Source organism: Hemicordylus capensis, chromosome 3, assembly GCF_027244095.1.
Source record: "Hemicordylus capensis ecotype Gifberg chromosome 3, rHemCap1.1.pri, whole genome shotgun sequence".
Lineage (NCBI taxonomy): Eukaryota > Metazoa > Chordata > Lepidosauria > Squamata > Cordylidae > Hemicordylus > Hemicordylus capensis.
Genome location: NC_069659.1, coordinates 67,481,639 through 67,506,705, shown reverse-complemented (window position 1 = coordinate 67,506,705; position 25,067 = coordinate 67,481,639). Strand labels below are relative to the sequence as shown.

General features: G+C 43.3%; 2 protein-coding genes across 38 annotated transcripts in view; one reads left to right on the top strand and one right to left on the bottom strand.

Moving 5' to 3' along the window:
• The window catches only part of GPR89B (G protein-coupled receptor 89B), a 198,430-nt gene that overhangs the window by 131,091 nt on the left and 42,272 nt on the right, over positions 1 to 25,067 (bottom strand). For 14 of the 23 annotated variants that reach the window (XR_008320031.1, XR_008320030.1, XM_053311585.1 and 11 more), the window contains one exon: positions 13,787 to 13,889. The exons of 7 other annotated variants lie outside the window; for them this stretch is intronic. Coding sequence is in view for 14 of the 16 variants with exons in the window: in XM_053311585.1 (XP_053167560.1) it covers positions 13,787 to 13,889 (103 nt within the window). In the remaining 2 variants the exon portion in view is untranslated. Of the gene's footprint in view, positions 1 to 4,216; positions 4,741 to 13,581; positions 13,671 to 13,786; positions 13,890 to 25,067 lie in introns of those variants that run through there. 2 more of the 23 variants (XM_053311592.1, XM_053311593.1) reach the window with 2 other exon arrangements.
• Positions 3,295 to 25,067, top strand: part of PDZK1 (PDZ domain containing 1) — a 41,678-nt gene continuing 19,905 nt past the window's right edge. For 7 of the 15 annotated variants that reach the window (XM_053311620.1, XM_053311613.1, XM_053311616.1 and 4 more), the window contains exons 1-2: positions 18,804 to 18,957; positions 19,983 to 20,043. The gene's annotated coding sequence lies outside the window, so the exon portion shown is untranslated. Of the gene's footprint in view, positions 3,311 to 15,469; positions 15,726 to 16,829; positions 16,845 to 17,775; positions 17,792 to 18,246; positions 18,456 to 18,509; positions 18,552 to 18,580; positions 18,598 to 18,803; positions 18,958 to 19,982; positions 20,044 to 25,067 lie in introns of those variants that run through there. The other 8 variants (XM_053311614.1, XM_053311608.1, XM_053311609.1 and 5 more) reach the window with 7 other exon arrangements.

Here is a 25,067-nt window from a genome sequence, read left to right as displayed (position 1 = left end):
CAGTGCACATCTCTGCACAGGGCATCTGCACATGCACAGGCGCCATTTGAGCGGTAATTCCTCTAGTCCGTAGAAATTTTAGAATGGTGGTGGATCTCCTCTGAGCACGGTGACTCAGGCTAAGGCCCAAGGCAGAATCCGGAGGGTTTTTGAGCAGAACAAGCCCTCATGGAAGGCAGGCACGCCCTTCTCTGAGGCCTAGCTGAACCATCCAAGACTCTGCCGAACTGCACATAGGGGCAACCCGAGGAGGAGCATGACAATGTGCTCTAACCATGGTTCCTACACATCCGTATCTAAAGTCTGATTTCAATGAGATACTGGATGTTGTTAATGGAACTGCCCCAGGGTGACTGGTGAACACCCCCAAATTGCATTCAGGCTTTTTGTGGGGAATTAGTGAGCTGGAGTGGAACAGTTCCACGTCAGAATAAGTGGAATAAGAAAGTTGATTAGAGCAATATTACCACAAAATGTATGTTACAAGACTAATGAGATAACTGCAAAGAGGAAATTTAGCTTAATATCCAAATTAAAATAACTTCCAGGCTGGCTAGAGAAAGGAGGCTTGAGAGAAGCAAGTTTTTGGATTTAAGAAGAGAGCAAGGATAGGAAGACCCAGAGCAGCGCAGCAAATATCATACAACCTCATCCTTCCTTTAATGGTGATTGGACCCTCGTGGCTCTGGAGCAACCGAAGGACCTCTTTCCTCAGGGATGGACTGGGAAGCAGAAGGCAGTAGCGGGAAACCAAGGGGGTTAGGCAGCGGAGATAGATCCAAAAAGTGTCTGTTCTCAAGTAGCTAATTTCTGGTAGCAGCAATGTTGGCTGGGCAGACCAGGTCAGGCAAGAAGGCTGATCTGGAGGCTGGAAGTGTGATTGGCAAGAAGAGCAAAACATGGCCAAGTGTAATGGCAGGTGTCAGATCTAGCACCCAAATTATGGGTGACTCCAAGGTGTAAGAACCACATGACGCACAGTGGGAACCAAATGGAGCACACTGGCTCAAGGAACCAGAGGCAATTATAGTCCAAAATATGTCTGAGGCAACATTCCAGTTGCTCTCCTATCTTGAATAGGGTAATTCCGGGTAATCTAAAAAGGTTCCATTATCTGTGTTTGCTGTGTTACAACACAATGTTTTGAATGGGTCAAGTGCACCCTATATGTAAATGGAGTGAATGGACCTGCAAACACAGTATCTCTTAGGTTGGAAGAACCTAAGTAAACTAATCAGTATTTTAATGAGTACATTTCTGAGTTTCTATCACCCAGTTAGCTCTCTTCTGATAAGAAGGGAGTTGCATTGCAGAGCCTTATCTGGTTTCCTGCCGAGGTAATTGGGTTTTATCTCCTTTGAGGCATTCATGGAGGGGAGGTAGACCAAGAGAGGGTCAATTTTAGTACAGAGAAAGACCTTGAATGAAAGCTAAGTTTTGCGAGTTAACTTCCAAGTCTACTTAGGCATTCCCAAACATATGGAAAGGCATGAGGCTAGTTCCCTTTCAATTTGGCTTTGGCAGCTGCTAAATCTGGGGGTGACTGTCCCACTGCTCGCTAAGTGACTGGTTACCATGTGCCAACAAATGGAGAGCTCATGATCCCGTGAGACTCCTGAGCATGTTAAAAGTGAGAGCCACATTCCTGTGGTCTCAGACAAAAGCAGAGAGGCTTCTGGGAACTCTCAGAAGAGCAGTGCTAGCAACAATGTGCAGAAAGAACTTATACATATAGACGTCCATGCAGCCTTATAGGGTTTTTAATAAGGCTCTGAGCCTTATTAACAGAGCCCATTTTGACAGCATTTGCATGCCAGTGATCCAAAGCAGAGCCACACTGGTATGCAATGCTAGCTGTGTAGAGTCCAGAACATCACTTACAAACCCTTTAAATATGACACTTGGCCACACAGAAATCTGCATATGGTTTTATGTGCATTATATCTTTGCTTAATCAGGATTGAGAATCTGAATTGTGGAAGACATGGACAATTAAGGTAGGGGTGTGGGGGTGTGTGTGTATAAATAGATTTGAAATTTAAAAATGTCTGTCCTGCTGAAAAATGCAGGGGGGCGGGTTGTAAGATACAACCATTTGTTTCAGAGTAATATACAGAAAAGCAAAAGTGTATTCAGAGTGATATACAAAAAGGCAAAATTATATGGCGTCCAGATTTTAAAGAATAGAAGCTTCATGGAGCATTTCTCTGACCTCAAATAGTACTGTTCAGATTTAAAACTAGTACAGTTTTAAACAGACACTAAATCCAGATCTGTCTCTCTTAACATTTTATAATAAACAGGTTTAGTTTTGGTTTTTCACAGCTTGCTACAAGGACATGTCAGCTTGGTAGAAGTTTAATATGTCTCAGCTTTCAGATCTGATCTTTAGTTAACATTTCAAGATATGGTTAACAAGATGGAGGGTGGTTTACACCACCATCCAGAGGTGGCATCAGTAAGGGCAGGAGGAGCTGTGCCACAAACAAGTTACTAGAGAAACTCAAACTTACCAGTAGAGGCAGTCAGCCAGTAAATGCTCCAAAGCACTGGAACAACCTGCTAATCAAGCTGTTCCAGCCAGGGCACTTTCCAGACTAAACCCTGAAACGGGGCCATGTTGTATCTCGGAAGTGTGCACTTCCTGCATTGTGACACCGCAGTTCCTACGCGGTCAGAAGTGTGCTGTTCACATTTCCAATGCCTTGTTTCAAATTTAACCGCTGCAATATAGAGCTAGGACATTGTATATCCAACGCAGGGGCGTAACTACCATTAGGCAAGGGGAGGCAGCTGCCTGGGGGCCCCCACGCCTCGAGGGGCCCCCCAGAGGCAAGTCACATGTGAAGTGAGTGTGTGTGTATCAGCGAGGGGCCCATTTTAAAATTTTGTCTCTGGGCCCACTCCAGCCTCGTTATGCCCCTGATCCAACGTAAGGAAGTTGCTGTTTTTTCGGGTTGTTAACGTCTGCGAGACTGCTCCCCCTGCTGTTTACATTTCGAATGTGACTTGCCTGAACAGAGGCATTTTGGTGCGGTTGAGCAGCTCATCTGGAAAGTGCCCAGGAACTAAAAAAAAAGGGTGTGTGTTTTTTTTAAACTACACTTCCTGGTGGCTTCAGGGGCTGTATTTTCTACCTATTTCTTAGTTCTTGGAGTGGTCAATGCCAGGCCGGAGCCCTCTAGGGATCTGATTAGCTGGAGCTGGCGGTTCCAGCCAATAAGACCAAGGAAGGAAGCAACAGGCAAGGAGGAGGGCTGGAGGAAGCTCTGTGCTTTGGAGGCTGCTTGCTGGCTGGCTGCTTGTACTGGTACATTTGAGTTTCTCTGGTAGCTGTTTAGTTTTGTTTGTTTATTGGGATACAAGTCCTGGCTTTCTTCCCCTTCAGTTCTCTTTTCTGCCCCTCTTTCTCTGCTTTCTGTCTTTTGCCTCTTGGCCCGTCTTCTCTCCCCCCCTCCCCTTTCTGATTTTTGGGCCCTTTCTGGTTCCTGCTGCCTCCTCACTTTCTGGTTTCTTCCTTTTGCCCTGCTTTATGCTTCCCTCCATTTCTGATTTATTCCTTTTGCCCCTGCTTCCCTGCCTCCTTCCCTGCTTTCCTACATGTCAGTGGGCTTTCCCCCAACAACCATGGAGAAAAGCATGGGGGGGGGGCTCCTGCTGTGGTGAGTGGGCTGTCCTCTGCATCCCATCCTTAGTGCCCACAAGCTGCCACTGCCACCATTATTACAATACTTTCATATTAGAGATGTTGCTTGTACGTTACTTCGTAAGTATGCTGTTCATGAAAAAACTGAGCCTAGATGTTTAATGATATTTCGTACATCGTTTAACATAATAGGGAAACAATATCTTCTTTAATTGAAATTGGACACGTTTTAAATATGTATATTTAAATATGAATAGCAGGGGGAGAGTAACTGGCCCTATCCACCCCTAGCACAGTACCTCCAGTGACAGTTGCTGGTGTCTATCCTATGTTTCTTTTAGACTGTGTGCCCTTTGGGGACAGGGATTCATCTTATCTATTTATTATTTCTCTGTGTAAACCACCCTGAGCCATTTTTTGAAGGGGTGTATAGAATTTGAATTATTATTATTATTATTATTAATCATCATCATCATCATCATCCCAGTAGTAATTGGTGCCCTAGGTGCAATTCCAAAACACCTTGAAGACCACCTCAACACCATAGGAGCCACAGAAATCACCATCAGCCAATTACAAAAAGCAACTTTACTGGAAACAGCCTATATTCTGCAACAATATCTATAATAATAACAGCAAGAACATTGGTAACAAAATTCTGGCACCCCAGGTCCTTGGGAAGGACTTGATGTCTGGATAAAACAAACCAGTCAATCACACCTGTCTGACTGTGTAAACAAAAATAATAATAATAAACAATATTGATAATAAAATTCAGCCATCCCAGGTCCTTGGGAAGTACTCGATGTCTGGATAAAACAAACCAGTCAATAACACCTGTCTGACTGTGTAAACAAGAAATAATAATAATATCAATGGTAAATTCATATTAGATTAAATACATCAAGGGATGAGTCGTTTTGGACATGGTGGAACATGCCTAGAATGTTAGTTTGATGGCAATCAAAACCAGAATCAGTATAAATGTCTCCTTCACCAGCTGGAAGTCAATGCTTTGTTTCTCTGAAAATCGTCTTTACTTCTCTGTGTGCTGTAGAATTTACTATAAGTATTTACTGATGTCCAAGTGGCTGCTAAACAATAAAATAATCAATAAAGAACATTTTATAATCTGGTGGAATAAGCCTTCAAACCTCTTCAGAACAGCCCACTTGCTGGGAAATAGCCCTCTACATCAACACCTCTAAATGCATGGCATTATCCTAATGCACTTCAGAAGCACTCACACAGCATCCCACACATTTCACAATCATTCTTCCCCTTCTGTCCCTGCCACTTTTACCTTCGCAGTGCACTTCAGCTTGAAACACTCAGTTACAGGTGGACCAAAGTGACCAGCTGGGAACTTCATTGTGTACTCTGTACACAATGAAGTTCCCAGCTGGGAACTCTGGCCCACCTGTAACTGTTTTATCAAATTAGTCAAAGAGATGTTTCCTTTAAAAAAAAAAATCATACTCTGGAAATAAAATACATAAATTGTTACTGTTTATCATTGTTATTAATATGAATTTTTCAAGAGGAATGAATCACTTCTCCCATTTTTAATCTGTTAGTATAGAAGAATGGATACACCAAATTTACTTTTTTTAGTACGTCATGGCTATCCAGTAAGCAGCTGAAAATGCATCTTCCTCAAAACGTTATACAAATGAAGAATGCAATATCTTAAAAGTTCAAAGTGCTGGAATCAAAATTTAAAGCTACATACAGTTTTAGAAGGTCAGTTATTAATAGACAAACTCAGTTTAATAAAATAAACAGCATCTAGAAATAAGGGCTTTGTTGTTATAGAGCATACACATGCAGATGTGCCCAGAGCATCACACATGAAACCCACAGAGAGATGGGATATTAAGGTCTGGAATAACTCCGTGTACCACAACTCTGGAAAACAATTTATTTTCTCTAAAGGTTAATAACACAGGGGTGTAAATAACAATTAAAAAAATCCACATTTAAACTATTTTAATCATATTGTTTAGCCATTAGCATGTTCACACCTTTATTTTATTTTTTTAATGCATGTTCACAACTTTGATTAAGGAAAAAAGGCTACAGTTCCAGTTAGGCAACAAAAGCAGCCAATGTGTACATTAACATATATGATGCAGTAGGGGTGTGCATAGACCTTTTTTTGCGATTCGGACCAAATTCGTCCAAACCATGGGTCCGTGAACTGGTTCGGTCAAACTGACTGTCCAGGCCAGACCATCTGAGCGAACTAGCTTGAACTGGTTGGCGGTTCGAGGGGCTATGCTTCTAAAGGGGAATCAAATGACGATTCCCCTTTACAAGCGAAGAGGAATCCTGGCTTGAAAAGGTGTGTCTTGTCACCTAGTGAATGTGTGCTGATGGCCAGGCAGATTGGACAAATTGTTTTGATTTTATAAGCAATAGAATATTCAAGGTTTATAATGGTGGAACATTGAAAACGCTCTCCAGCTTAACCATACTGGCGCTATTGCTTGTGTGTTTGGTCAGAAATTAGCCCCAGGGATTTTAGTGCGGCAAACGCCTATGCAAGTAAACATTTATAGCATTGCTGATCACTTACAGTAGGAAAAAGCTGCAGCCAGGAACTGAGCTTGCTGGTCAGTAAGAAGAGTGGACATTATAGGAAAACTTCATGACATCTCTGCAGTGTGGACTACTAGGTTTTGACCTGGCAGGCAAAAAATATCCCCCAAATCCTGTTTACAAGGATCAGGCAGAATACAGCTAGCTGAGTTGATTACCTCTGCCACTGACTAGATAAGAGGGGAGGAACTGAAGGGATATATTTTAAAAGTTTGGATAGCAAATATGTAGGGAAGGAGGAAACGCAGAACAATTTTCCACTGAAAAAGCGTGACAAACTGAGATAACACAGTTGAGGCTGCAGCCCCATACACACATCTGAGAAGAAGTCTCATTGATATACATGGGACTTGCTTCTGATTAAACATAGCTAAGTTGAGACTGCAAAAGACATTTAGCAAAGACTAAAGCCAGACTGTGCAAATACTAGCCTGATGATAGGTCCTATCCAGGTGTTACCATCAAAGACAATTCAGTTAGTAAAATCAGACTTATCCAAGCCGTCCAAATACAGTTTTTAAATTGATCTTGTCTATTTCACTGTTATCTAGCTATCTTATTGTGCAGAACTGATTCACTGGTGAATTTTACTTTCCATTCTGTCTCTTGCTTTGCTCTTGTCAAACACTGCCCAAGTATTAGTCTCATAAATAAGGCCCAATTCAGATATCACGCCAAACTTCAGGTAAACTGAAGTAGGTGCTTCTGTCTGAATGCATGAAGCTGCATCACTCAATCACGGCACTGTTTTTGCCTCCAAACCTGTATTTGAACCATCAGTTTGTAGTGAGTTTTGCTGCTGAAACTGGAGGTTCTGAGCCACCATTTTGTCATCTGAATTTTGCAGCCACTGTGACTTGGGTTTCATAAGGAAGGAAGCTCGTCTTGCTACCACAAATAGGTCAGCTCAGAGCAGCTCAGAAATGTGTCCGTTCTAGGGCAGCCGCATCTCTCGCTGGCTGTCTCTCGGAGCGAACGCTCTGCTTCTGCCATCATCTCACTCCTCCTGCCACTGCATAGCAACAGGAGTTCCTGCATTTAAAAGGACAGAGCCAGATCGGAATAAGCCTGCTTTCCCCTGTTTGCTTTGAACTTGGCGTGTTCCTGAGCCCAAAAAAAGCTGGGAGGAAAAGATGAAGACAGCAGGAGAGAGTTCTCAAACGTTATCATGTCAGTGTCTATGTAATGGAGAAATTAAACCCTACATACAAACATACATAAACAGATTTCTGTACACACACAATGGCTGCAGAGACGTGCAGGCAATAAGATGAGTTTTCTGAACATATATCTGGGAGCATCCCCCCACCCCCACTAAAACAGCAGAAAAGACCGTTGCAGGGTGATTTGTTTGTTTTTTTGTTTGCTTGCATATTTATTTGTTCCATTTTTATACTGCCTTTCTGTCTTGACAAAAGCACGCAAAGTACTTTTACAATATTAAAACAAGGACATTGCGTAAGATTAATAAAACATTGTCTCAGGCTGCTGGTCTTTCCAGGAGCTGAGAACAAGAGCATTCTCACCTGGGTGTCTCCTTTCTATACCATGGATTTGGTGAGTTCAGGGAAGAAGCCAGAGCTTGGCTTTGGAGAACGGTTTAGCCAGGGAACCGTGTGTTAGCTGGTGTCAGATTTCTTTATTTTGGTGCTTTGCAAGTCCTTACAATTGGTCTATTGTGTTTTATTTCATAATGTAACCTTCTCAGAAACCCTAGCCTGAGCCCTTTTAATCACCCAGGGCTCTGTAGAAGTCTTTGTACCCTATAAAGGTGCTTCTAAAGGATCCTGGCAACTGGGGGTGCTTTTTAATTATCTTTGCAACTGGGTAACCAGGTTTTTAAAGTGTACCACTCCAACTATCAACTGGAGTGCTCTTTTTGGAAGTAATCTTGTAAAGTACGGATTGTTTGCTATTATCTGCAACTGAAGCTGAGAGAGAGAGCCTCAGACTGAAGCAGTCTGTAGTATTTTGAATAAAGGTTATTTTTCTTTTTGGTCCTTTACAATTTTAACCAGCCTCTTTGAGTGGATTTTCGACTCAGGAAAGGGGGGGGCTGAAAAGGGGTCTTACTCTGGTGCAAACATGCCTCAAGTTTGATTGCTCAGCAGCACACTACCAGGTTTTTCTCCTCACACATGGAGATTTTTGTATTTTGTATAGAACTCGAATAAATAATAATAATAATATTTTTCCATTTGGTACAAGAAAGAGAGTTTTCCTGGAATTTTGCCCACACCAGGGAGGGATTAAACTCTGTTAAAAAGTGGGCGTGGTGGCAGCGATTACCAGAGGGACAGCCTTTGTTGGGCAAACATGGAGGGAAGGAATTAGCATTTTTTCTTTCCCCCACGTGGGCTGGCTTTGAGACAAAGGCTGGGCTTAAATCTGTCATTTGCTAGTCCCTATTCATTACACAAGGGTTCAAAGACGTTTTAAGAGGAAAGCCTGTCCTTTCTGGGGGGAAGGAGGTTGGTTTGAGGGATTGTTAGTGCTACAAGCGATCGATGCTTGTACTGCTTGGGCACCCTCAATTGCACCCCTTAGTAAAGTGCCTTGTATGGAGGACCTCTACTTAGAATTCTTATCAAAATGGATGTGAAAGCTTCCAAGGATAGAAGAGGCAGGGAGGCAAGGAAGCCTTTCACGGACCTAGCACCTGATCTGGGTTTCTGAACCCATTCTGTTGAAGGAGGAGTTGCATGAGTGGTCTGACTGGGCACCAGTACATGAGGTTTCTAGCATGGCTGAATGTGACATGTATGCTTAAAGTGCACATGCATAGATAACAAATTACTGCTTTGTCTGGCATCCATCATAAATGGCAATATTGGTCACATCTTTCTCAAGGTATAGTCTGCCCCTATTTTTATGAGGTCACCCAGAATGACGGAGCACAATCTGTTTCTGCCAAGGAACCTTATCTTAAATAAGGTGACCCAATTTTTGAATTGGGCGTGCAATTTTCTGCAGTCATCTGCAAGTTTCTCAGGCCAGCTGTACTTCACCTATGCTTCCAAGATCTTCTTGCAACCCCATTATCCTAGAAAGGTAATTTAGCAGGTGCTCCATTCCTTTTGTCTCAACTTAAGTGGTACCGCGAGGAAATGCTTGACTAACAAGCAGAAGGTTACCGGTTCGAATCCCCGCTGGTACTATATCGGGCAGCAGCTATATAGGAAGATGCTGAAAGGCATCATCTCATACTGCTCGGGAGGAGGCAATGGTAAACCCCTCCTGTATTCTACCAAAGAAAACCACAGGGCTCTGTGGGCACTAGGAGGCAAAATCGACTTGACAACACACCTTACCTTTACCATTCCCTTTATTCTCTTCCTTTCCAGGAACTGAGGAACCCTTTCCCCCCTTGTTGTTCCAACAATGAATGGGTGCCTCTGCAAAAAGGAGTCCCCAACAGACAGGGACAGGATGCCCAGATTAAGTCTACCTTTCACTAGTACAGGTGGGAAGAGAGGAGTCCAATCCTCTCTTCCCAGGACAGGAGAGGGGCCTAAGCAGTGTTCCTCTAACAGAGATTCCCAGATGTTGACCACAACTCCCATAATCTCCAAGCAAAAGCCATTGCAGCTGGGGATTCTGGGAGTTGTAGTCAACATCTGGGAATCCCTGTTAGGGGGAACACTGGGTCCAAGTCCCTTCCTTCCCAACGAGGGAAGACAGTTTGTCTTTCCCAAGGGAGATCAAAAGGGGTACGTAGAGATCCTCATGACAAACAATTTTTCTGGATGTTTAATTTGAGACTGTCCAACTGTCCAGATTGGAAACTATGCAGTGGCGGCTGGTGAGGGCAGTGCTGGGGGTAGTGGTGGCAACAGATACCTTTAAAAAGTTATCACCAGCAGTACCACCGGCTCCTGCAAGCCGCCGTGCATCATCCCATGCAGCGGCTACAGTGGCTATAGCACTCACCTGGCCTCTGAGTGAATGCCAGAGCCACAGCCACCATGTGGGATGCTGGATGGAGTACTGCTGCTCACGGGGCCTTGCAGGTGTCGGAAGTACCATCAGTGATCACTTTTTAAAGGTATCTCTCACCACCACCCCAGTGCCGCCCTCACCAGCTGCCTCTGAAACTATGTGGAATGCTGCAAATGGATTCCCCCTAGGGAGATTCCATTTGCTGGTTGTAGGTGCCTCTCCAATGTTTGAGTATGAGTTTGTACCACAATTTCTGCTGAAGGGAGTCTTGGTGACTGCCCATTCAAACCCAGGTTGCCTGCATTAATTCCATCAAGCCCCCCTGCTCTTTAAACTAGGGTGCACTGAATCCAAATTAATCCTGCTGGCCGAAAGTAGTGCTCACCTGGCTTTGCCAGAAACCCGGAGAAGTAACAGGTCCCAGAACAACCAGCTATAACTACTGTGCATGAGATCTGCCTTAGACACTGGTAGCAGCTATGCAGATACTGTATGTCATGGCATAAACTCTACTCCCTTTTCTCATCCACCCACCCACTGTCCTCTCCTTCCCATTTCTTAGTATGTCTTCTGTATGTCTTCTGTGTTTTCCCACAAGATACTTTTCCCATCTTGAAGAGCCCCTTGCCATCCTGGGGTATCACTAATTGTGCATATGCATGACTATGTAGTTTAGGAATTCCGGGGAAGTCACTGCTATAAGGAGTGGCAGAAAAGAATTAGTATGTCTTTTCCTTGCCAAGGGTGGGTTATCGATGCTGAAAATACACAATTGCACAGAGCACACCCCTCTCACATTTTGGCCAATAGTTGTTGGGTTACACCCCCTCTCACATCATGGTCAATAGTTACTGACATGCTGACACAATGCCCACAGTCTGGCAACACAAGCAGAATGGAGATTGCTTGGATGGAGCCATGGCGGACTAGGAAGTGAGAGGGGTTATTCTGTCCAGCAACCGGAGGTAACAAAACTCAAGTTGCTTAATTGTCTGGGCATGATTCTTGGGTTCAGAAATTAGCCACAGGTTTGTTTAACTGAGCTTTGACACTTCGTCTAAATGGGGCCAATGTGTCTCCCCATTAACCCTCCTTCAGAAGCTGAGGCTTCAAAGTCATAGAGCAATGGCATAGCCACCACTGGATGCGAGAGGTGGGGGACAACATTGTCCCTAGGCTGCCATGTTCAGGGGCCACCTGGGCACCCTCCTTGGATACTCCCTAGGGCACCCAGCTGGTGAACGAACCACTTGCTGACAAAGAGAGAATCACAGGTGGCGCTTCCATGTTCCGGTGCTGGCCACACCGCTTGAGTTGACTTGAAAAGCACTGCAACACAGGAGGCATGACCACCATTGGGGCATTGTTCCAAGGAAGGAAGAGGGGGGGAAGCACCCAGCTGGTGCAAGAACAGCTTGCCAGCTGGGAGAGGACAACCGACAGTGTGGCCGTGCTCCAATGCTGGCCATGCACCTTGCACTAGCAAGCTTCTGATGCCAGCACAAGCAGCATGACCAGCATCAGAACTTGGAAGTACTGCCTGCCATCCTCGTCCAAAGGTAGGCAGCAGCTGTCTGCAAAGGCAGCAGTGTGTGTGGCCACTTCCAGCCTTCCTACACCTCTGCCACAGAGTCAGTATTAATCACTAGAAACGAGGACAGCCAAACCCCCAAACCATCATCACTCATCAAAGCCAAGCTAACAACTGTAGTTAGACAGGAAATAACATTTATACAGAATCCTTTGCTCTTGGTTACTTAACATCTTTACAAACATATCCATATTTCCTGTCATCCTACACACAGGTGATTTCAAGTTATTTCATCCCTTTTCTTTAATGTCCTTTTGAGCATATCGTTAGACAGAAGCATTTCTAACTGACGAATATCTTAGATTGCATTATTAGTTATAACTAATCTATTCCAAAGTCTTGCACCAGTTGGATAACAATAAAACTGGAAACTAAAAACCCAATTTAAAAGTATATGAGCTGAACACATGCTTATACCACAACCTTCCAATTTTATCTTTCCTTTCCACAACTACTTGGAATAGAAAGGATGTTGCAGTGTTTCCAAAATACGATCCAGCTTTGATGAAGTGTAGGAAGTGGGAAGTCCCATAGCTGCTGAGTAGCCACCCTGAACGCTTCTCTGCATACCCGAGGGAGTGATGCTGGATAACATATAAGTCTACATACTCCTTATCAACAAAGTATTAAATCAATTAGCAAGTGAACATCTGACACAGAATAATCTATTTTGTGGCCACAGCACAAGCATTTTGTTTCTGTCAGCCATAAGCCAGAGCAACACATATGCTCTCATCTAGCCAAGAACTTGAAACCACCTGGGTTAGGAATTTGCTTCAAGATAAGATACAACTTCCCACCAAGAGGTACCAGGTAGTTATTCACTGGGTAAAACAGTCTCAGGTTTGGTAGGCTACTGCTGATCCTGGTTGGCAGCCAAGATGTATCAGCCCGTTATGCTAACTTTGTGTGTAAACTATGAATGAGTTACTTTTTCAGAGGGTGTTTGGAAGACAGACATCTCAAATATGGAGGAGCAGCTACTGGTTGTGTCTCTGTGAACCAGGGCAGATTAGTTATCAGTGTCACAAACAACCGTAGCTCAAGACTTCTCTAGCTAATTGTATACATTGAACTTGAAATATTTATTTTATTTATATTTATTTATTACATTTTATATCCCACTCTTCCTCCAGGGAGCCCAGAGCAGTGTACGACATACTTAGGTTTCTCCTCACAACAACCCTGTGAAGTAGGTCAGCCTGAGAGAGACGTGACTAACCCAGAGTCACCCAGCAAGTATCATGTCTGAATGGGGATTTGAACTCGGGTCTCCCCGGTCCTAGCCCAGCATTCTAGCCACACCACACTGGCGCTGCTATTAGAATAAAATGAATGATTGATGTACATAGTTAATTTTCTTTGTATTAGACAAGGAGGCTATTCACATGAGCGTGCAAAACCAGACTATGGGAGCCCAGCCCAGTTTTGCACACTTGTGTGAACCGCTGGGATTGGCAAACCCGCCTGTGAAGCCTCCCTCTTAAATGAGCTCCTTTTTTTCTCGTGTGTCAGCCACAGCTGCTTGCAGCCGCATCTGGCACACTCAGGGAGGGGAGGGGAGGGGAAGCGTCCCAATAATGCAACTGCGCACTCACATGGTGCATTATTGGAGCTCTGGAGGGTGGAGTGACGCACGGCAGCACATCCCGGCACCCGACCCCTGGAGCTGCGGGGGAAGCCACCGCTCATCTGGGCGGGCGATTCACCCACCCAGGGAAGGACAGGAGGTGGTCTGCAGGGAAGGTAGGCTAAATCCGCCTTCTCTGCAGACTGCCCCAGAGCTCTTCTCACCGATCATGAGAAGAGCTCCAAGGAATCAGCAAACCAATAACCTACCTGCTGTTGATGAGAAATTAAACTGGGAGTACCATGCCTCAACAGAAAGTGCGTCTGTGGTAAAATATCAAATAAGGGATTGAACTGCTATTGCCTTTATAGGCAACATATATGTCCCATTTTAATGCAACAGGAAAAGTGCTTTAATCTTTTCCTGCTTGGCTACTCACCAATCCAGATCACTCTCTCCCCCACCTCAGCAGATTTCCCCCATCCTCTGTGGGTTTCCAGATGTGTGGGCAAGTCTAGCAACTTTGAGTTTGTATATGGAACCTTAAAATAAACAAACAAATAAAAGTATGCATTATCTAGTTTGGCCCTTGGTGTCAGACCAAAGACATGAAAACAGTCATGGCTGTTATTAGGTAAAGTGATGGGTCCTAGGAGAGGAATCACTGTCTGCTTTCTTGCACATATTGCTTAGAGGTCAAAACCAATCCTATATCCAGAATGCATTCTGACAGCGTGGTGCTTATTTGTACTAAGGGACATAGTACAGTGACTTAAGTCACCAAAGTGATTTTCTCAGGTTTTTCTGTACATTCCAGTCCCATTTACATTTATATGTTGTATTTATGCCCTCCTCTTCTTCTGAGGAGCTCAGAACAACTCTCAACTTGTTGCCAGGCTAGTGTTCCACCTTATTATGAGATCACTTTGATGCCTTAACAACAGATGTGGCGACTGCCAACCCAGCCACAGAAACCTTCCCACCTACCAAGTTGAGGGCCTACCATTTTGCCCCAGCCAGCAGAGCATCTGTGGATGCCACTCTAGGCAGAGAAGTGGAGAGTTTTTACTTGGTAGACTAGCTTGCACCCAAGTAAGCTATGGGTGCAAGCTAACCTACCAAGTAAGAACCTCAGCTTCTCTGCTTAGAAGAAATGGTTTTAAGAGATAGGCCTCCACAGACCCGGTCACAGTGGTGACCCCACGCCACCTCCATTTTTGCATAAGGGAGATGGAGGAAACTTCACGTGCTGAAGCTAGGATTGCCACATTCATCAGAGAGTTCCTGGACACAAGCAGGGCGCAAATGTTAGAGCCCTACTCTTTTGATTTGGACTGGAAAGAGTGCTCAGTATATATTGTGCATTTTTCTCTATAGCATTCTTTGCATAGACGAGGATTCTAACTGTAATGTCTTGCTATGGCTACGGGTCCCTTATGTGCTCAGTTTGTGGATCACCTTGGTTCTTGGGTCAGAAGCAACCAGGTCTCCAGCTTGCAGCAACGGGCTTCTTTATTGAACACCAACAACACGGAAACTCCGTGGAAACTCACAAAACCAGGATAGAATATAATCCCGGGCAAACTCCACCCACACAGTTCTGGAGGGAAACCAGCAGGGTTGTACATGTCTTAAAGACACAGTACCCATAAGCCACAAACCCGCCTAGGGAGCCTGCCTCGTAAACAAGGTTAAGGGAGCGAGCACTCCCTTAAGAGGAGAGCTGGTCTTGTGGTAGCAAGCATGAATTGGTCTGTTTGCTAAGCAGGGCCTGCCCTGGTTTGCATTTGAATGGGAGACTACATGTGAGCACTGTAAGATATTCCCCTTAGGGGATGGGGCCGCTCTGGGAAGAGCAGCTGCATGCAGAAGGTTCCAAGTTCCCTTCCTGGCATCTCCAAGATGAGGGAAATTCCTACTACTACCTTGTAGAAGCCACTGCCAGTCTGTGTAGACAAAACTGAGCTAGATGGATCAATGGTGTGATCTGGGTGCCTGCCCATTGCTGAGGGGGTCCCCACAATGCACTGTATGATTGCATGGTGCATTGTGGGATTTCCGGGGCCTGGGACGATACGTCCCACCCCGTGCCTCCACACACCCTGGGGCAGCAGACCATCTGGACTCACAGTCTACGTGCCCTGACAGTCCATAGAGATCACTTGCGGGGAAAGTGGGCTTCTGCAGCCTTCCCTGCCACTCACCTCACCCGGTCATGAGAATGACCTCTCTGTGTCTGTATACTTCACAGCTAAACCCAGAGACCCACTACCACTTTCACTAACTCTAGGGATGATCCAGAAAGAAGGGGAAGGGATTTGCTGGGCCATTATGTAGAGACCCAACCTTGCCTGTCAGCAGCACTGGACAGAGAAAATGTAAGAATTGTAAGAATATGCAGCTTTTAAAAACTGATACCATGTGGCTACAATGCATGGAGATAAGCAGCAATTAATGCAATCTTCCCAACATAAGAACAGCCCTGCTAGATCAGGCCTATGGCCCATCTAGTCCAGCACCCTGTTTCACACAGTGGCCCACCAGATGCCTCTGGGAAGCCCATAGGCAAGAACTGAAGGCATGCCCTCTCCTGCTGTTACTCCCCTACAACTGGTATTCAGAGGCATCCTGCTTCTCAGACTGGAGCTGGCCTATAGCCCTCCAACTAGTAGCCGTTGACAGACCTCCATGAAGTTACCCAAACCCCTCTTAAAGCCATCCAGGTTGTTGGCTGTCACCACATCTTGTGGCAGAGAATTCCACAAGTTGATGATGCATTGTGTGAAAAAGTACTTCCATTTGTTGGGCCTAGATTTCGTGACAATCAATTTCATGGGATGACCCCTGGTTCTAGCGTTATGTGAGAGGGAAAAGAATTTCTCTCTATCCACTTCCTCCACACCATGCATTATTTTATAGACCTCTATTATGTCTCCCCACAGTCGTCTTTTTTCTAAACTAAAAAGCCCCAGGGGTTGTAGTCTTGCCTCATAAGGAAGGTGCTCTAGGCCCCTGATCATCTTGGTTGCCCTCTTCTGCACTCTAAATCCTGGACATTTTGTGTCCAGGACAACTCTTTTCCTATATCCTGGATGGGCTGTCCAATTCCTGGACAGTCCAGACCAATCCTGGACATGTGGCAACCCTATCTGTAGCTAAGGAAGCTGCGGTCCGGCACTGGGGTGGGGGTTCCTTTAAGGGCGGTGTACTTACCCCTCCCGCCGCTTTCCCCTCGCCGGCACACATTTTTTAGGAAGCATTTGGGGTGGCAGGATACCTCCCTGCTGCCCCTTCCCCCTCTCAGTAGCAAAAGGCTTCAGAAAGCCTTTTGTGCATGTGCATGTTGTGCATGCACGTCAGATCTCTGTGCACACGCGCAAAAGCCTTTCTGAAGCCTTTTGCTGCCGAGAGGGGGAAGGGGCGGCAGGGAGGTATCCTTCCACCCCAAATGCTTCCTTTAAAAAGTGCGCCAGCGTGGAGGGAAAGTGGTGGGAGGGGTAAGTACACCCTCCCCCCACCCTTAAAGGAACACCCACCCATGGCTTCGAACCACAAACTGCCCCATGTTCTGACTGGTCCGGAGGCCTGTAGAATGGCCTCCAGACCTGTCCATGCACATCACTATCTGTAGCCTAGGCCTGTCAATTTCTTGCTTACATTGAGAACCACACAGCCTTCCCCCTCTCTTCCAAGTTGCATTTGGACTATATAGTTAGGCTAAAAAAGCTCTGACCACAGGTTCAAGGTTCAACAAAAACACAACAGCTAGTCGTCTTAGAAGAACCCATTAAGTATCTCAGAAGCCACTAGACATGTACCTTCAAGTCAAACAGTTTTGCATACTCTTTATTACACAGAGAAACAATCTGTCATACAGGAGAAGGAGAACATTTTTTGTGCTTACTGTGTAAAACTGACTTGGGCTGAGAGACCCGGGCTTAAATTGTGGCTCAACCTCACTAGGTGCTAGGTGCAAGTTGCAGCTCAGGCTTTGTCACATGATATAATGAAAAAGAAATGTCATGCTGTACTTGCTGAAAAGATCCACTGAAGTTATCATTAACAGTACATCTTAATAATGAGGGAAAGTTCCTGTGTCCCAGGCCACTGGTAGTACTTCTGACATGAGAGATTTGGGGGCTCATGCATACCTTCTGATTTTGAGTCCTTTATCTATAATTCGGAAAGGTTACTCTGTCATGAAGGAAATGTACTTTTAACATCCTCAAAGTTGTTATTGCTGTTTTCACACATCTAGGGCAAAGTTTTAGCTCTGAAAAACTTTGGCTCTGAAAAACTCCTCCTCCAGGGAGGAGTCCATGCTCAAATTAAACTCTGTGTATACAGGATACTTACATGAATCCCACTAAGTGATCTTTTGCATTTCGACTTGAATACAACAATTAAAAACATGGTCTCTGCCTGGACCAGGTACCAATCCTAGGTAGGCCTTTCTCCAGCATTGGTTAAAACTTTCAGTTGGGGAACCAAATCTGATAGAGAAGCAGAATGTATTCTTATATAATTCCTTTTACTCAGCCCCTCCTTAGAAATCTCTGGAGATGATTGCAACATTTGAATGTTATTAATATCGTGTTCTATTACCTCAGTGTTTTATAGTGTTCTTAATATACATTCTAACTCTTCTTTGCTGTTGTTGCCTTTTTTTAACCTTCAAATGCATGTAACCTTGGTGTCTTCTCATTCTTGTTTTATTGAAACCAAGTCGGTGTCAAAGGTTAGCATTGCTGGGCACCTGCCAAGGGTGCGGGGAAGGGCCTATTACTCATACTGGAAACCACCTCTATGTCCATGGCCTTTGGATGGTGATGTAGTGGAGCCGTACTCTCGGAGCCTACTCAGCAGGGGGGCAGGGTGTGTGTGGGGGGGGGGCATGGGAGGCAGTGTGCTGAGGGCTGCCTGAAACCTAGAGCTGGCCCTCACACTCTGCACTTTAATGGAGCCAAACTGTGGGAGTGGAGTAGACTCTAAAGACATATTTGTGTTGCAATCTTATACTAATTTACATCAGCTTAACTGTTCCAGCTTCCTCCAAAGGATCATGGGAACTGTAGTTTAAAGAAGAGTATTGGAATTTCTCTGCTACGGTAGCTATCCGCCCTACAGGGGCGTAGCAAGGTTGTAGTGGGCCCAGAGACAAGATTTTAAGATGGGCCCCCCTTCACTGAAGCTCAGCTCATGAAGTAAAGAAATCTTAAATGAGACTGAATAGTTGTAACAAAAAGCATAGTAGGTTTTGTAAATTGTGAACAATTCATGTCATTGAATGGTACTAGATGCTGTTCGGGTAGCTCCAGGTCTTAACAGTCACATCAGTTTCGGAGGATGAATACAACTGAAGGAAGCCCGGGTGTGTGTGTGTGGCTGGGGGAGTAAGTCATGTGACTTGCCTCTGGGGGCCCCCCAAGGCAGTGGGCCCCCAGACAACTGTCTCCCCTTGCCCTATTATAGTTACGCCCCTGCCGCCCTAGCCCCTTTCTCAGAACTATATTTCCCAGAGTTCCCTGAGGAGAGAAAATGAAGATTAAACCAATCTGACTGTGGTATGAATTTGCCCTCAATAGTCACATGGTTCTGAATAAGAATCAGGTCAGTAGCCTTGCCTGAAAGGGAGGAAGTGTATGACTGGAGAAAAAGATGAAATAAATGGGGATTGTCTACCCACAAGATGATAGATGTTTTCCAGAACTGGCTAATCGGACTTGACAGTCAAATATAAGCTTTCTAGTTGACAAACTGCAGGATACCCTATCCTGGCAAAGTGTGGAATATCTTATTTCAGGTCTGCACAACCTCGGCCCTCCGGTAGTTTTTGGACTACAGCCCCCATCATCTTTAGCCATACTGTCTCAGTAGCCAGGGATGATAGGAATTGTAGTCCACTGGAGGACCAGAGTTTTACAGCCCTGACTTATTTTATATTTAGCATTTCAAAAATAATCATGAATGTATATATTAACTAAAATTTGATCTAAGAACTGCACATCAGTGATCTTAACTCTTAACAGCCAAATGACTTTCTTTGGCTAACTTATGATTACTTGGTATTGGAAAAGTCATGTCCATTCTTTTGGACATGCTTCCATCAAATGTGATAGGGTATGATAGGGAGATGAAGTAGAGACATTGTTTCTAGCAAGATTAATATATGCATGGGAACAACATTCCTTATGTCTGTAGATTTAGGTCACAGATTTCTCTGGTGAGCCTGTGAAATTCCACGTACTCATGGTGAGATGCCCACCACCTCAGTTGAGAGAATACCCATATGAAATACAAATGATGCATTATGTATGAGAAAAACTATGCATATGTGCAGATCCATCATGGAGCATCTTAGCCCTTCTCAGCTGAGTGAGTAAACAGAAGGGATGACTGTCAGACTGGCATGTCTCAGTTGCACTCCAGTTAAGAGTAAGAGTATCCTGCAGCCCAGGATCTGTAAGAATGAAATAGCAGGGCAGAATCCAGAGTTGCTGAGGAAAGATTAGTGCTGCTCAGCTAAAAAGAATGAGGGTGGGGAGAAGACTAGTTATCAAGGAGGCCAACATGACTCCAGCAATGAAACCCAGTTAAATAAATCATCTTTTAAATCAACCTTTGTTCATTCAAAGTGCAACAGCAGCATGAGAAACTGTAGAAGAAATTTCTGAGGACAAACCTTTACACGTACAGGTAAGAATTTCCCTGATTCCTCTCTCTCAAACCTTCAGTTTTGTTTTGTTGTTGCAAGTAGTTGTCTTTTTAACTTGCTTTCTGGTATTCTGTTTCTTTCAGAAACCCTACTGCTTTCAGAATTCCTTTTTTTAAAAACAGTTTTCATGTAACTCTCTGAAATCTAAAAACTTATAAAATGAATGGGCTTTTCCCTAAATGTTTTATTTGATATTTTTCAACATAAAATAACATCAACGCAATAAATAATTTCATATTTGATAGAAATACCTCAAAGACATCTCATATTGAAAATAATTTAACAAATATTAAAAGCATTATTAAAATGTTAACATCCAGAACCCTATAAGGTATCACTAAATTATTACAATATTTTAAAATGCTTTTAATCTTTCTGGTCTAGTATAATTTTTCTTAGATATAGTTATATAAAAATTTTAAAATGGCATCCAGTAAGAAGAAACACCTATATTCTGGGTCCAAAAAATCTGCTAACTGCTAACATCCCTGCTAAGTGGGCAAAGAGGCATAGAAAATAGAAAATGAATTTATTATTATTATTATTATTATTATTATTATTATTATTATTATTATTATTATTATTTCTTGTTTACACAGTCAGACAGGTGTTATTGACTGGTTTGTTTTATCCAGACATCGAGTCCTTCCCAAGGACCTGGGATGGCTGAATTTTATTGTCAGTTGTTATAGATATCGTCGCAGAATATAGGCTGTTCCAAGTAAAGCTGCTTTTTGTAACTGGCTGATGGTGATTTCTGTGGCCCCTATGGTGTTGAGGTGCTCTTCAAGGTCTTTTGGAACTGCACCCAGGGCGCCAATTACCACTGGGATTATTTGGGTCTTTTTCTGCCACAGCCTTTCCATTTCAATTTGTAGATCTTTGTATTTGGTGATTTTTTCTATTTCTTTTTCTTCTATTCTGCTATCCCCTGGTATTGCTATGTCGATTATTTTGACTTGTTTTTCTTTCTTCTCGACAGTGATATCTGGTGTATTATGTGGCAGATGTTTGTCTGTTTGTAGTTGGAAGTCCCATAATATTTTTACATCTTCATTTTCTACCACTTTTTCAATTTTATGGTCCCACCAATTTTTGGCTACAAGTAGCTTGTATTTTTTGCAGATGTTCCAGTGTATCATCCCTGCTACCTTGTCATGCCTTTGTTTGTAGTCAATCTGTGCGATCTTCTTACAACAGCTAATCAGGTGGTCCACTGTTTCATCTGCTTCTTTACAAAGGCGGCACTTGCTGTTTGTGGTGGATTTTTTGACTTTTGCTCTTATTGCATTTGTTCTTGGTGCCTGTTCTTGTGCAGCCAGTATTAAACCCTCTGTTTCTTTCTTCAAGTTGCCATTCTTAAGCCATTGCCAGGTCTTGGTGATTTCTGATTTTCCACTTATATTGTGCAAATATTGACCATGCAGGGGCTTATTTTTCCATTTTTCTCCTCGGTTCTTGACTTGTTCTTTCTTGTAGGCCTGCTTTGTTTCATTGGTGTTGAATAGTTTCGCATTATTGACCATTTGACGCGCATCTTCTTCACTGTCCTTGATATATTCTTCAAGGCCTCTTTTGTCCTCCTCTACTATTTGATGGACTTGCAGCATTCCTCTTCCACCTGAGCTACGAGGGAGGTATAGCCTATCGACATCACTGTGGGGGTGCAGAGCATGATTGATGGTCATGATTTTCCTGGTCTTACGATCTAGCGTCTCTAGCTGTGCCTGGGTCCAGTCTATTATTCCTCCAGTGTATCTGATAACAGGTATAGCCCGGGTGTTTATGGCTTGTATGGTGTTCCCGCCATTGAGTTTGGACTTTAGGATTTTTCTAACTCTCCTGATGTATTCACTTCCAATTTTTCTTTTAACTTCAGTGTGTGCGATGTTATCAGCCTGGAGAATGCCCAGGTATTTGTAATGTTCTTTCTCTTCCAGGTTCTTGATCTTGCTTCCATTGGGCAGTTCTATTCCTTCCGTTTTTCTTATTTTCCCTCTGTTCATTATTAATGCAGCACACTTGTCTAGTCCAAACTCCATTGCTATATTGCTACTGAATATACGGACAGTGTTTAGCAGTGATTCGATTTCTGACTGGGACTTTCCATACAACTTCAAATCGTCCATGTACAGCAGATGGTTGATTTTACTTGATGTTTCAGATGTTTGGTATCCGAGGCCTGTTTTGTTTAGTATTTGTGAAAGTGTGGTCATGGCAATTACAAACAACAGTGGGATAGTGAGTCCGCTTGGAAAATGCCTCTTCTAATGCTAACCTGTCCAAGTGTCTCACCATTGATTGTTAACTGTGTACTCCACATGCTCATTGCTTTTTTTATAAATATCTGAATGTTTTTGCTGACACCAGTTGTTTCTAAACATTTTAGTATCCATGTGTGAGGCAATGAATCGAAGGCTTTCTTGTAGTCAATCCATGCAACACTTAGATTTGTTTTTCTTCTCTTGCAGTTTTCTAAAATCATTTTGTCAATCAGCAGCTGGTCTTTTGTGCCTCTGGTGTTCGGGCAATTTCCTTTCTGTTCAACTGGAAGCTGTTTGTAAGTTAATAAGTGTTGCATGACTTCATCTGCTATTATTCCAGTTAATAATTTGAACATGGTTGGCAGGCAGGTTATCTGTCTATAATTACTTGGAAGTGCACCTTTTGCTGGGTCTTTCATGATGAGATGAGTTTTCCCAGTTGTTTGCCATGGTTCAATATCACCTCCTTGCAAAATGTGATTGAACTGTTTTGATAGTTGTTTATGAAGGCTTGTTAGGTGTTTAAGCCAAAAGCCATGCAGTTCATCGTCGCCTGGCGCAGTCCATTTTTTAATTTTCTTTGCTCTTTCACTTATTAATTCTGGTGTTATTGTTAGATCTTGCATTTGTTGGTTACATTTTTCAACCTCTTTCATCCAGCCTGCTTTTTTATTATAATCTATTGGATTGTCCCATAATTTCCCCCAGAATTGCACTGTTTCTTCTTTATTTGGTGTTTCTATGTTTCTTGCAGTTTCTCCTTCTATGCTTTGGTAGAAACATCTCTGATTCGACTGGAATTGGAGATTCTGCCTGTGTTGTGTAATTCTGGCTTCATACCTGCTAATCTTCTTTGACACTGCTGTTATTTGCTGCTTTATTATTTCCAGGACTTCTCTAATTTTCCTTGAATCTAGGTGGTATTTTTGGATCAGATACTGTTTGGTGTTTTCATTCTTCAGCTTCTTGTCTTTCATATCTTTCAATTTACCAGCATCTGATCTAAGCCTGGAGATTTTATTTTCTAATCTAATCTTCCATTTAGGTGATGTACTGTTTTCTTTTTTTACAGGTCCACTGAGCTTTATTATTATTAACATGTTTACACAGTCAGACAGGTGTTATTGACTGGTTTGTTTTATCTAGACATCGAGTCCTTCTCAAGGACCTGGGATGCCAGAATTTTATTGTCAATTGTTATAGATATCGTCGCAGAATATAGCCTGTTCCCAGTAAAGCTGCTTTTTGTAATTGGCTGATGGTGATTTCTGTGACCCCTATGGTGTTGAGGTGCTCACAGAAATCACCATCAGCCAATTACAAAAAGCAGCTTTACTATTAATTATTATTATTATTATTATTAGGATAATATATCTTGAATTCCCAGTTCCCATTCACCTGATTCTGCATGCTGATTAGCCTATATTTATTTTAATAATACATCTTTTTTTATTTTTAATTAATTTTCAAGAGGTTATCCCTTAGTCTATACAATTTAGACAGCATTGCCAAACAATTGTGTTTGTAGGTATGCTGTTAGTCTTAGTGGTGGATGGTGGTTAGTCTTGCTCGATGGTGGTGAATGGGATTTTTCAAAAGGAATGCAAACAAATTCATTTTATTAATTAAAATAGCTAGGGAGCTATCATCATCAGCTGCCCAGCACACTTTCAAGTTTTAACTATAATAAATAGAATCATAAGTTTAAAAGTCCTGAATGTTATCCAGTCCAACATTCCGACCTAGGGAGGATCTTACATTCATTAACCATAATATCTTTACCTATTAACTGCATCATCTAGATAATAATGTGTCACTAGCAAAGCAGGAATGAGCAAAGTACATGATTATCAGAAGACTCCAGAATTTCAAAATAATTGTTCACAGCTTGAGATGTGAATGGGTGTCTACAAATTTTGACCTAGCTTGGTTTTGTGGTAGCAAGTATGAATTGTCCCCTTTGCTAAACAGGGTCTGCCCTGGTTTGCATTTGAATGTGTGTGAGCACTGTAAAATATTCCACTTGGAGGTTGGGGCTGCTCTGGGAAGAGCACCTGCATGCTTCTTGCATGCAAAAGGTTCCTAATCCTCCCTGGCATCTCTAAGATAGGGCTAAGAGAGACCCCTGCCTGCAACCTTGGAGAAGCTACAGCTGCCTGTGTAGACAATACTGAGCTAGATGGACCTATGATCTGATTCAGTATAAGGCAACTTCCTATGTTCCTAATAGCCAACAATTATTTGTGGTTGCTACCTATAAAGGCCTGTCTGAGTTATTTAGCTTGTGCAGAGGACTTAGGGATAGGCTTGGTTTCTCAACTTGCCCTAGGCTTTAAAAAGAGCAAGAAGGAATGTTAGAGTCACACTGCTGCTCCTATGTTATCCTTAACCCCAGGAGGTTTTTCACACATGGCTCTATGCCTTGGGGTATAATCTGTTTTGCAGCAGTAATTGGAGGGATTAGATGGACCATTCGCATAGCCATCAGAACCTCTTTTGCATAGCCATCAGCACCTACATCAACACCTTCAGAGAAAGCAGAAGCCCCAGAGCTTTTTTCAAAAGCTGCTGGAAATAGAGGGTTGTTGTTTTTTTTTACCCCAGACATAACTTGGGCTAAGCCAGAATTTGCAGCCTCCATTCAGGGAGAATCAAAGTCCTGTCTGTCCTGGTCCCTGATAGCCCACAGGGAGGTCAGATTAAATCCAGTGAATATGTGGACTGGCACACGGCAATCAGGA